Source organism: Osmerus eperlanus, chromosome 12, assembly GCF_963692335.1.
Source record: "Osmerus eperlanus chromosome 12, fOsmEpe2.1, whole genome shotgun sequence".
NCBI classification, from domain to species: domain Eukaryota; kingdom Metazoa; phylum Chordata; class Actinopteri; order Osmeriformes; family Osmeridae; genus Osmerus; species Osmerus eperlanus.
The window spans coordinates 2,555,767-2,570,669 of NC_085029.1; the positions used below are offsets into that span (position 1 = coordinate 2,555,767).

At 42.8% G+C, this 14,903-nt stretch overlaps 4 protein-coding genes across 5 annotated transcripts; 2 read left to right on the forward strand and 2 right to left on the reverse strand.

The window, feature by feature from the left end:
* The first annotated feature begins 2,569 nt into the window (after positions 1 to 2,569).
* LOC134031247 (cytochrome c oxidase subunit 7A-related protein, mitochondrial) lies at positions 2,570 to 3,765 on the forward strand. The gene is made up of 3 exons (XM_062474799.1): positions 2,570 to 2,740; positions 3,178 to 3,312; positions 3,441 to 3,765. The coding sequence occupies exons 1-3, from the start codon at positions 2,669 to 2,671 to the stop codon at positions 3,579 to 3,581; spliced, it is 348 nt and encodes a 115-aa protein (XP_062330783.1). The 5' UTR covers positions 2,570 to 2,668; the 3' UTR covers positions 3,582 to 3,765.
* Positions 3,766 to 7,501: 3,736 nt separating this feature from the next.
* pigf (phosphatidylinositol glycan anchor biosynthesis, class F) lies at positions 7,502 to 9,234 on the reverse strand. 2 transcript variants are annotated; one of them, XM_062475288.1, is made up of 6 exons: positions 9,136 to 9,232; positions 8,732 to 8,979; positions 8,517 to 8,608; positions 8,229 to 8,345; positions 8,033 to 8,141; positions 7,502 to 7,949 (listed from the first exon to the last, which is right to left on the reverse strand). In XM_062475288.1, the coding sequence occupies exons 2-6, from the start codon at positions 8,957 to 8,959 to the stop codon at positions 7,836 to 7,838; spliced, it is 660 nt and encodes a 219-aa protein (XP_062331272.1). In that variant the 5' UTR covers positions 8,960 to 8,979; positions 9,136 to 9,232; the 3' UTR covers positions 7,502 to 7,835. The 2 variants fall into 2 exon arrangements, with proteins under 2 accessions (XP_062331272.1, XP_062331271.1); XM_062475287.1 differs by having other exon boundaries at positions 7,503 to 7,949; positions 9,127 to 9,234.
* Positions 9,235 to 9,274: 40 nt separating this feature from the next.
* On the forward strand, positions 9,275 to 10,918 carry cript (cysteine-rich PDZ-binding protein). Its single transcript, XM_062475289.1, has 5 exons — positions 9,275 to 9,430; positions 9,683 to 9,748; positions 9,841 to 9,895; positions 10,035 to 10,141; positions 10,309 to 10,918. The coding sequence occupies exons 1-5, from the start codon at positions 9,415 to 9,417 to the stop codon at positions 10,371 to 10,373; spliced, it is 309 nt and encodes a 102-aa protein (XP_062331273.1). The 5' UTR covers positions 9,275 to 9,414; the 3' UTR covers positions 10,374 to 10,918.
* Positions 10,919 to 11,513: 595 nt separating this feature from the next.
* On the reverse strand, positions 11,514 to 14,689 carry gch2 (GTP cyclohydrolase 2). The gene is made up of 6 exons (XM_062474922.1): positions 14,256 to 14,689; positions 13,645 to 13,754; positions 13,363 to 13,418; positions 12,674 to 12,705; positions 12,448 to 12,532; positions 11,514 to 12,280 (listed from the first exon to the last, which is right to left on the reverse strand). Exons 1-6 carry the CDS (start codon positions 14,560 to 14,562, stop codon positions 12,151 to 12,153), a joined length of 720 nt encoding a protein of 239 aa, XP_062330906.1. The 5' UTR covers positions 14,563 to 14,689; the 3' UTR covers positions 11,514 to 12,150.
* Positions 14,690 to 14,903: the final 214 nt, after the last annotated feature.

The window sequence follows — 14,903 nt, forward strand, 5'->3', positions numbered from 1 at the left end:
AGGGAAGGAGTGGGTCATGGAAAGATAGGTGTTAGACAAGCAGGCTCAAGGAAACAGACAGAAAGAAAACTGAGCGATAAACAGAGATGGGAAGACAATGATGGAGAGAGAGAGAGAAATCCTGACAGCCAGCACGTACAAAGAGAAGCAGCATGTACTCAACAGAGTGAGAGAACAGAAGATAAACAATATCTCCAAGGCAACAGATTTCCCCACATTTCATGTAGGCTGTCAGTCACATACTGGAGCCTTGAACAAAAGTATCAGGTTTTCAGCCCAGCGTACACTGTCCTGAACACGTCACATACTGTACTCAACAGACATGCAGACAGACACTCACACACATCCACACGTATGCGCACATGTTCAGACCAACAAACATCAGCAAATAATCTGACCAGCGCCACCTGTCCGGTGCTCCGTCACAGTTAGATGATTGGGTGAGGAGAGACGCGCTCTAAACAGATGAGCCAACACCTCTCCCACATAACACTCCCTCATCCCTCCTCACCTCCTCCTCCTCACCTCCTCCTCCTTGTCTCTTCCTCCTTCTGCCATCTCTGTGTCTCTACACACTAGTGGGAGCATCAGACTATGGCTCCAGGCTATATTCTTAGAGAGTATGTGAGAACTTGTTCTTTGTCTTGATGTTTTCCCCGGTCCTGTTCAAGCTTTGCTTAAAATTGCCTGAGTTAGTGCAATATTGGCTTAAAAAAGTTTGTCCATGACAGTAGCTTACTTAATTTGTCTGTTGTAAAAAGACTGCAGTATGTGTTGTGTTGTATGGTGAAGGGTTAAACATGACTTCACTTGTGATACATGTCATTTGTAGCCTCTTGATAAGAATTTGTAATAATTAATTTTAATTACATTTTTTTACAATCACTTTGACACTAATTTCAAAACCTTGATGTCCTTTTTCAAAACTCAACACAAAACTCTGATGATCAAAATGCACATTTTTTTAAAACGCTAACACAATTTTCAATTGCTTGGATACAATACACATTCACGTTAGATCATTTGTTCATTGAACTTTAATCATCTGTTCAAAATGACACAACTAAACATCAAAGTATCACCATTTAAAAATGAAATTCACACATAACATCTGAATTGTCTGTCATTTCCTTACATTACAATGATCTAACTGTCAACTGATACTACTGCTCAAAATGATAAGTAACTGTTGCATTACTCTTAATGCATAGTTTTATAGAAACTGACAAACAATATTCCAAGTTTAGAAGATTAAAGTTTCAGTATAATGAGATCCATTGACACCATGCTCAATTGGTGCAAGCATGGTTTCAGGCTCATGCACAATTTACAGCCTTGTACTTGCCCCATACTCTCCCTTCCTCAACCCTATTGAGGATTCTTCTCCACATGGAGGTGGAAGGTGTACGATAGGCACCCTCATGAACAAGTTACTCTTCTCCAGGCCATGGATGAGGCATGAAATTACATCACGGCATACCAGTGTCAGGCCTGGATCCGCCATGCCCAGAGATTGTTTCAGAGATGTTTGTCAAATGAAAACATCCATTGTGATGTGGATGAAAACTTGTGACCAAATCCACAAGACAGGGTTGATGGAAATGTAGGAGTAATCAATCCTTTTTTTGCTTTGTTTGTTTGTTTTTTGAGCCAGGTGAGAAACACTGCAGTACATGTTTTACGTACTGTAGAATAGTGTTCTTTTGTAGCTAGTTTGCTTTGATACAAAAAAACAAAGACATTTTGTAATTTGATTGTATTTCATCAATACATTTCTGATTTTAATGACTCCACTGTCTGTAGTATTCTCTCTTAGTCCATTTATGGTGATGTAGTATCTTATGAAACATGTATCACATATTTTGTAGTACAATATTGATTGTACAAACAACTACATGGTGAAACTATGGGTATCTTGTGTGTGGATGATCTAAGTGAATGTTCCTATGGGGTCAGATGGCTGAGCGGTTAGGGAGTCGAGCTAATGATCAGAAGGTTGTTGGTTCGAATCCCGGCTGTGCAAAATGACGTTGTGTCCTTGGGCAAGGCACTTCACCCTACTTGCCTCGGGGAGAATCCCTGTACTTACTGTAAGTTGTTCTGGATAAGAGTGTCGGCTAAATGTAAATGTATGGTATTTCATGATAAATTCATTATTTGAACTAATGCATGCGCAAGGTGTCTTTAAATATAGAAACATGCTATGCTTTGAACATGTGACAGTCTGTGTTACAAGTAATGACTGATTCGAGTTTTGTATCTAGTTTCTAAAAAGGACATCAAGGTTCTGAAATTAGTGTCAAAGTGACTGTAAAAAACTGTATTTGAAATAGGATAAAGTTGCATTCCTTGTGTGATTAGCCAAACATTTCTTCTAATTCCCACTGATATTTGTTTTACAATGTTCAGTTAACCAAATAAAAAATGTAAACTAAATGATCTTTTCAGTATTTGTACTGACAGATGGTTGCTTTGCACGGGAAGGGGAGGCAAAGACTATAGAAGTGAAGTGCTTCTATACTCTTTGGGGGAGGGACTATTGCATGTATGCCAATGTTCTACGTCATCATTAATCGACGCCGACTGAGGGAAGCTCTTTCACCGAGGAGTTTTTGCCGGTGTTTTTGGGTGCTGTAACATCTCGTCTCCCACTGTCCTTTAACCAAAAATGTATTACAAATTCAGCGGCTTTACTCAGAGACTAACAGGGTCTGCTCCTGCCAACGCATACAGTCCCCAGGTAAGGCTTGAAACGGGCTTTATCGTGTGTTAAGGGTTTTCTTGTAACCGGCTTAGTGATCTCTTGACCTTCATAGCTAACGTTGCTAGCAAGCTAACGTCAGCATCCTGTCTCCTTACGACCTGCAACGTTTTTTCTAGAAATCAAATGCATTAGACAGTGCAAGCAGGGAAGCGTACATCGACTCATTAGATTGCTTCGGAAGAAAATTTTTCTTTCAAGACAGCAGGTTATTCTACCATCTAGCTGCCCCCCTTGGGACACTTAACCAGCGACCAGACTTGTCAGAGATCAGTTATGTAGCACAGTCACCTATATAATCACCTTAAAAGGGTCTGTCTCTCTGACAGGCAGCTAAAAGGTCTCCGTTGGTGATCATTGTTCCTAGTGTTGACCTGTGTAGAGCAGTCGTGTGAGTGATTTGTGTGTGTTTTCAGGGTCTGAGACCTGGTGTTCCCTCTGAAGCCCCGACCATGGTGTTTGCTTCTCCCACTAAGCTTGTGTCAGAGGCAGGAGCCACGGTGGAGTACCTCGGAGGAAACAAGGTGCCAGACTTCCAGAGACTCTTCCAGGTACAAGGAGACCCGGTCTTATCGGCTGCACGTATGATACCCACAGCACAACCTAGTGTGTTGTTGTTTGGATCTTTGGCTTCATAATGACCCTCCCTCTCTTGGTTCTGTCTCCTTCTCTCACTCAGACATCTGATGGGGTCCCTGTTCATTTGAAACGTGGGATTCCTGATAGGCTCCTGTACCGCACCACAATGGCCCTTACTGTAGGGGGTGCTCTGTACTGTCTCATGGCCCTCTACATCGCTTCCCAACCCAGCAACAAGTAACCGTTCCCAGCCTTGAACCAGGCCGGCCAAGGCTGTCACCTCCTCCCCCCCAGCCTTCTCTGTGTGTCATCAGACGTCATAACGAATTTCATTTACAGCTCAAATCCATACCTGTAAATGACAGTTTTATTTATAAAATATATATTTATATGTGTGCCAATAAATCTGAACCACTAGTAAAACGACTCTGGGTTTGATATCTTGTGAATCAGACTGTGTTACCCTGCTTCTCTTATAACGGCAGACATGGTTGTACCTTTCTACCCACTCAGGGCTGGACCAGCCACTGCCCCAGTCTGTGTGGGAGCCGTGCCAGGGTGTGTGTGTGAACAGGAGAGCTCCCGTCTGGTTCATAGCTGCTGCTCACTTAACTCTTGAAGCCCTTTCTGTCTCCGGTGGTGTGTGTGGGTGGGCCCAGTGTGATGTCAGATGCTCTGTGTGTGTGTGTGTGTGTGTGTCATTACCAAGACACGCTGGGTTTCCACATTCGACAGCTGAAGGAAAGGTGGTACTCCTGAACCTGAATGCTTCTCCTACATTGTTTTACTCATCCATCCAAATATGTTGAATTCAAAATGATTTTTAGGAGAATCGACTTCAATCAATGAATGAGTGGAGGAAATCCCTTTACCGGGTTGCATAACGGGTCAAACCTTGGGTGACGTCTCCAGTGGACTATTCTCCCCCGGCTACTGGATCTGAATGGGATTTCTACTGTTGGCATTCCAAACTTGACAGTAATCTGTAAATAACAGACTCACAGTCAGACACACTATGGTACACATTTTGATGAATGACAGAACATACTGTATAATAACTTAACTGGACAAATCGTCAATAAATACATAAAAGCATGCGGCATGAAATCCTCATCCGCTCTTCTACCTCCGTCTAAGTAGATGAGTCACGACAGTCTGCTTGAGGTCCCTCATTTATAATACTGTGTTCTGTTCTTGCTGTAAGTGTTCTCAGAGACACCATCACTACAGAGTTCCCTACATTTTTACGACCCAGGTAATCATGTTTTTCTCCTGGTAAAATAGCACTTTTACTGGCCCTAACAACCAGTACCACCCAGTCTGCATGAGGGAGGTCATACAAGAGGGAGGAGGGGAAATCAGGATGAAAAGGAATGTGGGTGTTCTCAGAAAAAATAAAATAATGAACAAGCTTCTATCTAGTTTATATAATGTGTTTGTCTAACATCAGTGGTGGCAGAATCTGAATACTAGAAAGAACTGCCCAGTAGTGTCACCTATTGATCACCAGTGAATCCACTTAAACAAATGAATATTTTTTTTACAGAAAGAATAGTTAGCAATCTTTCTGTACTCCCCCCCCCCCGAATCAATCTGGAGAGAAACAATTGGAAAGACTGAGTGGTTCATCTAACACTATGCACAGCCACTCTTGCCTTGTGGGGAAAAAGGAGGGAGGGAAGAGGGGAGGACAAATTACCTTTCAAAGCGCAGCACTGCCACAATAGGCTTGCCGAAAAGCAAAGAATTATATAAATGATGTTGTCTTTGATTGAATGTGGGGAGAAATGTGCAATTTGCTGTGTGCATGTGAGCATGTGCATGTAAATGTTCTTGTTTGCAAGCTCTGGTCAGAAGAAACAGAACCAGATAACAAAAGCAACCAGAGGATACAACTACGAACATGCCCCACACGACACCGTGTTGTACATGTAGCGTACACTGCTGTGTTCACCCTACCGTCATGGGGACTGGCCAATCATGTGCCTTCACATTATCCACTCATACACATTTTGTTAATATGTTCTTTCCAAAAATCTCCACCTGAGTGTTCTCACCTCTGATGAGGTTTCTGACTGAAATGTAAAAGTGGCTCCCTTACTGCCCCCTGCCTCTCCTCCTCAAATGGAGCAGGAATCTGCAGATGGAGGAGGGGCAGAAACCGGAGTTGGGGGATGAGAAGGACACAGGTGGTTCCAGCTAGACATCAGATTGGCTGAAGCCTGTGTACTCCATGGTGTAGATTGGTTTTCCAATTTACCATGGAAGATCTTTGAGTTCTATCTTTTTTTCCTTCTTCACTTGTCATTTTCACCCTCTTTGGGCTGTCTTCCTCCATCTCTCCCTCGTCCTCAATGATCTGACCAGTGTCATCAAGGTCCTCGGTGTCGTTCCTTATGGTCACTGCAGGTTCTGTCAGGTATTCAGAACAGCATGACCTCACCCTGCACGCTGGGAGTGACCAGGATTAATGTTCTTCAACTGAAGCTTCATCATCATGACTGCCTGAGGTGCGGCTGGGGAATGGCAGCAAAGGGGAAAATAACTACTTTAAATGAAGCTGGAGAAAGAGATGAATAGTGGTTCAAATTGAACCAGCCTCATTAGGATTCAGCTTTAGGGCAATGACTATACGTGTAAGATCAAAAGCAGTCTACATTTCCAACTCACATTCACACATTCACCACTTAAAGCAGGCCAATACACTGCATATTTTTCATTCTTTGTGGTTTATTATGTGTCTTTAATAGGTGTTGTCACACTCAGACATTGTGCTGTATTGTATTGCATTAAAAGTCTGAAAGGGAATATGGCATCTGAAACGTCCCTGCCCTCCCTTTGAATTACTGCAAAAAGACTCCATTTAGTTTACTCCCATTTATAGTCATTAAAAGTTTTCCATGCAACAGGAAATCCAGAAGAAAATTGAGCATAATCCCTGAGAAAAGATATAAAGGTTGTGAATATGATAGTAAATGGGTGTTCTGTGATGTTGTGCTAGCTGTACACAACCAGCACAAAGGCAACCTTTTGTGCATGCATAAAGCATTGACTCCTGTGATCGTGAAGCGATGGTAAATGTTTGTATTTGTGTTTCCTTGTTCTAAAGTCTGTCTTCTCTGTGATTCTGCAAATAGAAATACTGTGATACTTTTCTGACAAAACATCAATCAATCATATTAAGATGGATCTTTCAACTGTGACAGTAAATCTAATCCTCTGTTAGAAAGTATGTGGTTTAATCGCAGACTTTTCTCACATTTCTTTTTACAAATTACTCATTTAAATCAATCAAATTAAGATGGATCTTTCAACTGTGACAGTAAATCTAATCCTCTGTCAGAAAGTATGTGGTTTAATCGCAGACTTTTCTCACATTTCCTTTTACAAATTACTCATTTAAATCAATCAAATTAAGATGGATCTTTCAACTGTGACAGTAAATCTAATCCTCTGTTAGAAAGTATGTGGTTTAATCGCAGACTTTTCTCACATTTGTTTTTACAAATTACTAATTTAAATGAGTAAACTACAAGTTAATCGGGAGGTCGTAAGGAAATGAAAAAAAAGTCTATGTCGGAAATGTACCTCTAAGAGTTGAAACTACTGTTGTACGCATGTTTCTCTAATTTATTTCTAAAAGACAACAAACTACATATGCCCAGAGCTCCTGTGTTAATAGCCCACAACATTATTACAATAAACTATCTTAAGCCTCACACAGCTACCTGGGACCAAACGATCCAAAGATGTTGGAGAAATGCTGTGGACTGGATGGTAAAAACGACCTCAGGTCTGCAGCACTGGAGGACTTTTATTTCAAAAGATGATATTCTGTTACCTAGCAAAGTCAACACACTGCAAACATTTAATTTGATAATTTGGGGTGAATGTGAGAGTATGAATAAATTGTCTTATGTCTTTGTACTGTCACTTATTTTTTTATATAGCAAGATTATTTGGGTATCTAACGTGTGAGAGTGACTTATTGACTTATTGTCAAGAAACGTGTCCTTATAAATATTCAAATAAAAAACCTGGATCCAGTCCAATTTATTCCAAATCAATTTATTTCTATGGAATATACCCCCACCCCACTCCTCCACTATTGTACCCTCCACCATAAAATACCTCCCTGCCAACCGGCCTCCACCTCCCCGCCTCTCGACCCCACAGTACCACAGTAGAACAAGGGCTCCTTGCAGAAAAGTAACCTTCTTCTCCGTCTTAAAACAAGCCTGACAGGATTCACCATACACCAAATGAAACAAATACTTTAGTTGTGTAATTAACTGACCTTTCAAAACTCTTTTTATTGTATTTCATTATAAAATCACATTTATCATAATGCAGAAGAACTGAAAACACCGGTATAGTACATATTTTGTTAAGTTAAAGTAATGTTGTGGTACACTAAATGCATACCCTATAACAGCAGGCTTTAGGCTGTATCAAAACCCTCCAGTCACACTCGAACCACACACACACTTTTCCATCACTTGCTCTTGTACGTAAGGTGTTTGCGATGCCAGTGTATCCAGCTGGGGGCAGCAACCAGACCAGTCAGAAAACCAATCACAGCACCGAGACTGCAGGAAACTGGCCACACCTACAGGATGGAGAACGTGCTTGGTCATAAACAGTGTGTGTGTGTGTGTGTATATGCGTGTTTGTATGTGTGTGTGTACTGACCTGCCATGGTCTGTCCCAGTCCAGGGGTATGGGGAAAGCTCCTAGCCATGCTCCGACCACAGTACAGGCCACTGTAATCTGAAGAGAAGTGTCCCACACAGACATAGCCCTGAAGACAAACAAGCACGTGTCAGCATGGACACAGCAAGAGCAGAAGACACTGCTTTAAAAGGGAGGATGGGTGACAAGGGCTCACCCATGTCTGCTGAATACTCGTATCCAGGCTTGGATGTTGGGGCCAAGGACACACAGACATCTCAGCGTGGTTAGAGTGGTCAGCAACACTGCCAGAGAGAATGTCTCTAAGGCAGACCTGAAACACACACAGGTACAGGAGTGAGGCAGACACACAGCTACATAAATATGAAATTCCAACTTCCAAAAACCCTGTCTTGCCAGCTCATGTCATATTTCACATGTTTCTTTCCCACAGCCACCCACTCCCACAGCCTCCCACTCTCGCACAAACAAAAACAAAACTCACTCCAGGATGGGTGCTCCATACAGGACCACCACAGTGTGGAAGAACAGACAGGAGAGAAGGCAATAGAGACAGGAGCGCACCAATCTAGACATCTAAGAGACGAGCAGGGACAGTATTAGGCGGAACAGGTGACATAGGCAATGTATATGAAAATGTTGATACATAGGATCGACAATATGTTATTTTTAATTTTTTTAATTTGCGATAGTCCAAACCTTGTAAGTCAATGTGTGTTTCTTGGTGGGTTGGCTGATTCCAAGCAGCCAGAAGACGGCGATGTTGACCACAGCCACAGCACCGGCCACTGAGTACAGCCATAGCAGGTGCGTGCCATATACCGAAAACCCCTGCACAAGCACCGCAGGTAATACAGTGGCCATAAACACCGAGGAGGCGACAATCGCATGCGAGGACGCCATGGCTCTAATCTCATGGTCCCACATGATGCCGATAAGAAGTCAACCTGCATGACAAGCACAGCACAGTTGTTAGTCATTACCCTACTAGCTAGCCTAGCTACATTGTTATAACATGACCTATCTAGTTCCACATCGACAGAAATGCATTTGGTCCTTTGTTAAAATAAACAACACCAATTTGATTTAAATACCCCTTTTACAATATGTCAATCAGAGACGGAAAGCTTTATTCATCCAAACTCTTCCGTAAACATGGATTACAACCATCTGCGCAAGGTCAGGAGGCACAGTGATTGACATCTTGGTGAACTAATAAAATATAGTCTGCGTCAGAAAAATAACCAATCAGGTTAAGAAAAAGAAACACCGGAAGAACTATACCGGAAGTTTACAAACGTTCAGAGACTGCAAAGCGCTACATAACTAGAAAACAAGTGACAATCATTTATATCTAGATAACGACTTTGAACAACGAAGAAATGGTTTGTGAAAAGTGTAAGAGAACATTGATGTACTCTATACCTATAATACTTGCTATTATAGAGTTGTATTTAAAGTAAATCCTGATTTAGTTGATTTGCTGATTTTGTAGCATACCTAAAGCTGGTTAGCTTTTAGCGTTAGCTAGCTTGCTGGTTAGATAAACAGATAACACATTGTTATCTCTATATGGCACAACTCTATTTAAACGCAGTGTTTCATATAATTAAAATAACTCGTGCTCTTTTAATGAACTTCCTGTTTCAGGTGAGAAGAAACTAGGAAAGGTAATAACCCCTGACACCTGGAAGGATGGAGCAAGGAACACCACAGGTAGAGCTAGCTGGGAGGGGATGTGTTCAGAATGATGTCGTGAATGTCAAACTTTTGCCAAGGTTTTATAGTAATTATTATTGTTTTTCCAGAGGGTGGTGGGCGGAAACTGAACGAGAACAAGGCTCTGACGTCCAAAAAGGCCAGGTGAGTCTGTTGGTGTATGTCATCAGCACATACATTAAGCATACTGTACTGGTAAACAGTAAACAGTACCTGTACAGGTACTGTTTATGTTATGTAACTGTGGTGCTGTGAGTGTGTTCATTATGTTTTCCCTCTTTAGATTTGATCCATATGGGAAGAAGTCAGGATTTGCCATCTGCCGGATCTGTAAGAGCTCTGTTCACCAGTTGGGTTCACACTATTGCCAAGGGTGTGCTTACAAGAAAGGTATGACACTCTTTCAGTGGGGCTTCAGACTTCACTTAACAGCTGATTTGCATACAAAAACAGTTTTGCTGAGAAAATTAACTTTTTCTCCCCCCCCCCCCACACACACACACAAACACACACACACTCAAACCACCACCTCCATCCCTTCTTTCTGCCCTCCTCAGGGATCTGTGCCATGTGTGGGAAAAAGGTTCTGGATACCAAAAACTACAAACAGACCTCTGTCTGAGAGACGGACCATTTGACCTGGTGGGAATCAAGAAGCAAGACGAGAGCGGCTGTGGGGGAAAAAGAGTCAGACGGCAGTTGCTTTATAAACAGTAGTAGCAGGTTTCTCTTAGAACCCTGTCTGAGCTGAGGCTAGCTCCAATCGCAAAGGTAGAATCAGCTGAGGATATCCTTTCTTTCTCCCCTGTGTGTGTGTGTGTGTGTGTGTGAGAGAGAGAGAGAGAGAGAGAGAGAGACAGACAGACAGACAGACAGACAGACAGACAGACAGAAAGAAAGACGTCTGTGCTGTATTCCCTGGGATGGGAAGTGTAATGCGTGTATGGACATGTTTCCCTTCCGTACTGCACATGGCTTATGTAACCCTCAGCTTCACAACAGCAATACACACAGGAGCACTGTGGTCATAAAACACCCTTCAATTCACCGGTGAATATAGTAGACGCCTCCACCGATACAGGATTTCTGACTGTTTTTTCTTTTACTAACTATTTGTGAAATAATGTATATCGTTTAATACTTTGTGCAATAAACAATTTTATTTTGGTTAGGTGTTTTAGTTTTTTTTGCTATTAGGCATAACAACATTCCCCACCATATGGTTCTGGATTGTTCCATGTATGGACATCTGTCTATATAGCCTTATGGGTGTACTGTTGGCAACTGGTGTACATACTCTGACATCATGTTTTGAAACAGCATAATGTCAATTCTGGTATGACCCTCAATTTAGACAGGGTTAGAGTTCTAGGTGATGAAGACTGTCTGACTGAATCAGCAACAGGCTTAAACTCTGACATTTGTAAAGGCCTAACTCCCCCTCAGGCTGTTTGATCTGCGTGTGTACAGATGCACTCTCGAGTGCGTGTTGGCCATGTGGGAAGGATGCTAATGCTATTTATGTCACTGATAACGTTATTCTTTTTAATGCTTCTGTGGTCTTGGTTGATGTTCTGGTCATTCTCAGTGTTGGAGAGAGCAGTAACGCCCTGCCTCTTCTGTGAAGCTGTGGATATCACGGGTGGAGACAACCATCCTATGCTGCATCTGTCTCTCTGGTGATGTCATGTATTATGTTTTTTTTACATACAAATATATATTTTATTCTGGTATGAAACAAGCAGAGACCGTTTATGTTCATTGATTTATTTAGTTTAGGCAATAGACAATAGAGCATTATGTTCATAAGAAGATGTGAACTATGGCTCCCAAAAAGATGAACTACACAGACATGAGAGTAGTTTCCTTGATTGATTATAAAGTCACTGAATAAGACCTCTGTAAGTGGTAGTTGACCACTCTACTGACAGAAAACCTAATAAATGTAATATCAAAATACTATATATGCAATATCAAAGCACCATATCTTGAATATTTATATTATTTACAGCATGTCATTTAAATACTGAGGTCCTAGCTCCAGCTAGCTTAAGGCACCAGAGTTTGGCTAAATTGATTTAGGTCTTTATCTCTGCTGTTTCTGTCACTGTCATCGTCAGCTCAGTCTGGTAGGAGAGATTGTGTTGTTGGACCCACAGATGTGGGAATGGGTCAGCAGCAGGATTACTAGCACCACAAAACATGAATATATTGGTTAAATGATAATAAAACCAAACAAACAAGAAAGTTATATATGTACTACACGACCTGTCCTGCTTTGGAGGTTTAGGCTATATGGTATCAAGGAGGTGTGAGGAAGGAAGTCATCTTTAAGGCTGGGTCTGGGAGATGGTAAACGGACCCTATCTCTGGAGCAGTGCTCCAGAGATAGTGAGTTGCTAGTCCCTCTTGGTGAGAGCCAGGAACTCCTCCCTGGTCTTGGGGTCCTCTCGGAACACCCCCAGCATGGCGCTCGTCACCGTGCGGCTGTTCATCTTCTGGACTCCCCGCATCACCATGCACATGTGCCTGTCACGCAAACGAAACATGGCTTACACACGTGCCTACGACATGTAGAACGTGGCCAGGACATCCCGATTAATGTACCCCCATGAATAGCATGTGATTTGTAAGTCTACTACCTCAAGCAGCTTATAGTCCATTCCATGCCTGAGAGTGTGTGTGTGCGTACTCACGCAGCCTCTATGACTACGGCCACACCCGCAGGCTGGAGAGCCTCTGATATCGCCATGGCGATCTGCTTGGTCAGGCGTTCCTGGACTGAAGAGGCAGAAGGGGCTGTTTTAGAGAGAGAGACCGGGGCCAACACTACCACTTAAGGGCAATGGGGGTAAATGATCTTAACAACAACAGGAAAACCCTTTTGTAAGCACTGGGAGTTTTAATGTGTTTATGTCTCACCTTGAAGCCTCCGGCTGTAAATCTCTACAATCCTATGGAGGCAACAAGCCGTCAGAATTAGCGCAGTTCTAATACACACAATAATGATTAATCTCTTGATAAACAATGAAAGAGATGGCTGCCCCTGCCCCTGGTCCTGTACCCAGTCAACCTCATATAGGCCTTCGTTTGTCAATCATTCATTCCAAATCCTCTAAATCTACTGATCAAGTATTGATGCAAGAGTGCATGTGAGGCTCCCAATGTGGGTTGGTGTGATCAGTTAGGGAGAGATGTACACTGGAAGAGGGATACACAGGATGAAGGCAGGGGTAACAGAGAAAGAAAAAGGGAGACACAGAGAGAGAGAGAGAGAGAGAGAGAGGGAGAGAGAGAGAGAGAGAGAGAGAGAGAGAGAGACTGTGATAATATTGGTTGGATTCCCACAGGTCTGAAGGGATTTTCTCATGGGGTGAGAGCGGCTAGGTCTGGGTTATTGTATGTGTGTGTGTGTGGCTGGAGTTGGGGCTGGATATTGGCCATGGGGCTTATACCCTAAGCCTCCAGGTCAATGCAGTAACATAACAGAAGAACTCAGCCACCAGGAACTAACACACACTCGGAGTTCCTCTTTTATGTGCCAGCTCCCACTGTGTGTGTGTAGGTGTGTGTGTGTGTATTTATGTGTGCAGGCCTTCCAGTACACTTACCTTGCCAGCTTGCTCAGGCCGACCACCTTTTTGTTGGGCAAGTACCCGATGTGAACCTGGGGACATCACCAGAGGTTAGCCAAACAAGATTAAAGGTCACACGGATTAATGCACAAACGCCCAATGGCTCTTGTTGGCTTAAAGGCATTCACATAAATGTAGACTGGTTGTGTGTTTTTAGAAAATGAAAGTTAGAATCTGAAATAGAGTTGAACCCAGTAACCCCTTTATCTCTCGCTCTCTCTCCTTCTCTCTCTTTCACACACACACACGCACACTGACCTTGCCGAAGAAGGGCACCAGGTGATGTTCACACAAGGAGAACACGTCTATTTCCTTCACAATCACCATCTCATCGTGGTCCTCGTCAAATATGGCATCATTCAGGATGTCTGTGTACACACAACATGGAACTATGTTTACTATGCTACAAGGAGGTTAGGAAAAGTGTAGTCTGAATCTTATTTAGTGCTCAGGGTTTTCCTGGTCTGCCTTGCCACTTGATAAAAGACCACAGGAACAAAACTTAGGCAATAAAACTGTCTTACAACACTGAAGAAAAAAAAGGAGCTTACAATGTTATAACGCACACACACTTTTAATGATTAATTGTAGAATGAGCTGTTGAATGGGCAGATTATCCCTGTGCGGTTTATACCATAAACAGCTCCCATTAATGACATTCTTCTTTAGCTGCACGTGGCAACAAGGTCTGTGAAGTGTGTATGTGTGTACGTATTTATAAACCACTATATGCATATGGTGCGCACGGTTATATGGGGACCGGATGATGAATGTCTACAGACACTGCTGACATATTGAAGTAAAAGAAGAAAAAAAGAAACAACTTGGTAAACAAACACCGCTGGTCAAGGTATTGTATTCGAACTCACCATAAATTGTCTCGTGGTAGCCCTTGGTGAGGAACTGCATGGCTTTGGCGGCGCGTAAAGGTGTGCGCAGGAGCCCCTGACGGTCAGTGTTCTCCCCAAGACCCCGCAAGATAGTTGTGTAGGCGGCCTCAATCGCCTGTAACCGAGATTCGTCTTCAGCTTCTCTGTGTGACGTTTCATTCTTGCTCTGCACAAGAGCCTTCTTGGCTTCGACACTGTGCTCGTTGCGACCGTTCCTGCAGTGAAACTCAGTCCCCAGCTTTCCGCTTCCGTTGACGTTCGTCTCGGATGCTTTCTGGTATTCCATTGAAAACTACGGGGTTTTTTTTGTTGCTGAGAGGTGTCTGGGAGCAGTATGGTCCTACAACGCAAAAGTCAAGTAGTTTGGTCATATTCCTGGATTGCGCGCTGCTTTTATACCCGCGACCTCGTGCGCACCGTGCCAAATCCGTTCCAAATTAGTCACGATGGTGACCACGTCAAAATCTTCACGTTCGTCACTGAATTAAATGTCACGACTTGTACCAACTTGAGCCATCCTTACTACGCAGACGGCTACTTTGATAGCCTAATTGGCCTATCCTGACACACCGTTATGGACATCCCCTTCTTGTACTTGTTCTCTATAGACTAATTTAGTATAAAGCT

What these genes read in the sequence shown, in the direction of transcription:
- LOC134031247 (XM_062474799.1), top strand. Translation starts at nt 2,669, where the DNA reads ATGTATTACAAATTCAGCGGCTTTACTCAGAGACTAACAGGGTCTGCT. An exon ending in CCAACGCATACAGTCCCCAG is followed by an intron (nt 2,741 to 3,177) that starts GTAAGGCTTGAA and finishes GTGTGTTTTCAG; the next exon opens with GGTCTGAGACCTGGTGTTCC. An exon ending in ACTTCCAGAGACTCTTCCAG is followed by an intron (nt 3,313 to 3,440) that starts GTACAAGGAGAC and finishes TCTCTCACTCAG; the next exon opens with ACATCTGATGGGGTCCCTGT.
- pigf (XM_062475288.1), bottom strand. Translation starts at nt 8,959, where the DNA reads ATGTGGGACCATGAGATTAGAGCCATGGCGTCCTCGCATGCGATTGTC. An exon ending in TATGGAGCACCCATCCTGGA is followed by an intron (nt 8,346 to 8,516) that starts GTGAGTTTTGTT and finishes TGTGTGTTTCAG; the next exon opens with GTCTGCCTTAGAGACATTCT. An exon ending in CGAGTATTCAGCAGACATGG is followed by an intron (nt 8,142 to 8,228) that starts GTGAGCCCTTGT and finishes GTTTGTCTTCAG; the next exon opens with GGCTATGTCTGTGTGGGACA.
- gch2 (XM_062474922.1), bottom strand. Translation starts at nt 14,562, where the DNA reads ATGGAATACCAGAAAGCATCCGAGACGAACGTCAACGGAAGCGGAAAG. An exon ending in CTACCACGAGACAATTTATG is followed by an intron (nt 13,755 to 14,255) that starts GTGAGTTCGAAT and finishes GTGTGTACACAG; the next exon opens with ACATCCTGAATGATGCCATA. An exon ending in TGGTGCCCTTCTTCGGCAAG is followed by an intron (nt 13,419 to 13,644) that starts GTCAGTGTGCGT and finishes TGATGTCCCCAG; the next exon opens with GTTCACATCGGGTACTTGCC.
- cript (XM_062475289.1), top strand. An exon ending in TGGAGCAAGGAACACCACAG is followed by an intron (nt 9,749 to 9,840) that starts GTAGAGCTAGCT and finishes TTGTTTTTCCAG; the next exon opens with AGGGTGGTGGGCGGAAACTG. An exon ending in CTGACGTCCAAAAAGGCCAG is followed by an intron (nt 9,896 to 10,034) that starts GTGAGTCTGTTG and finishes TTCCCTCTTTAG; the next exon opens with ATTTGATCCATATGGGAAGA.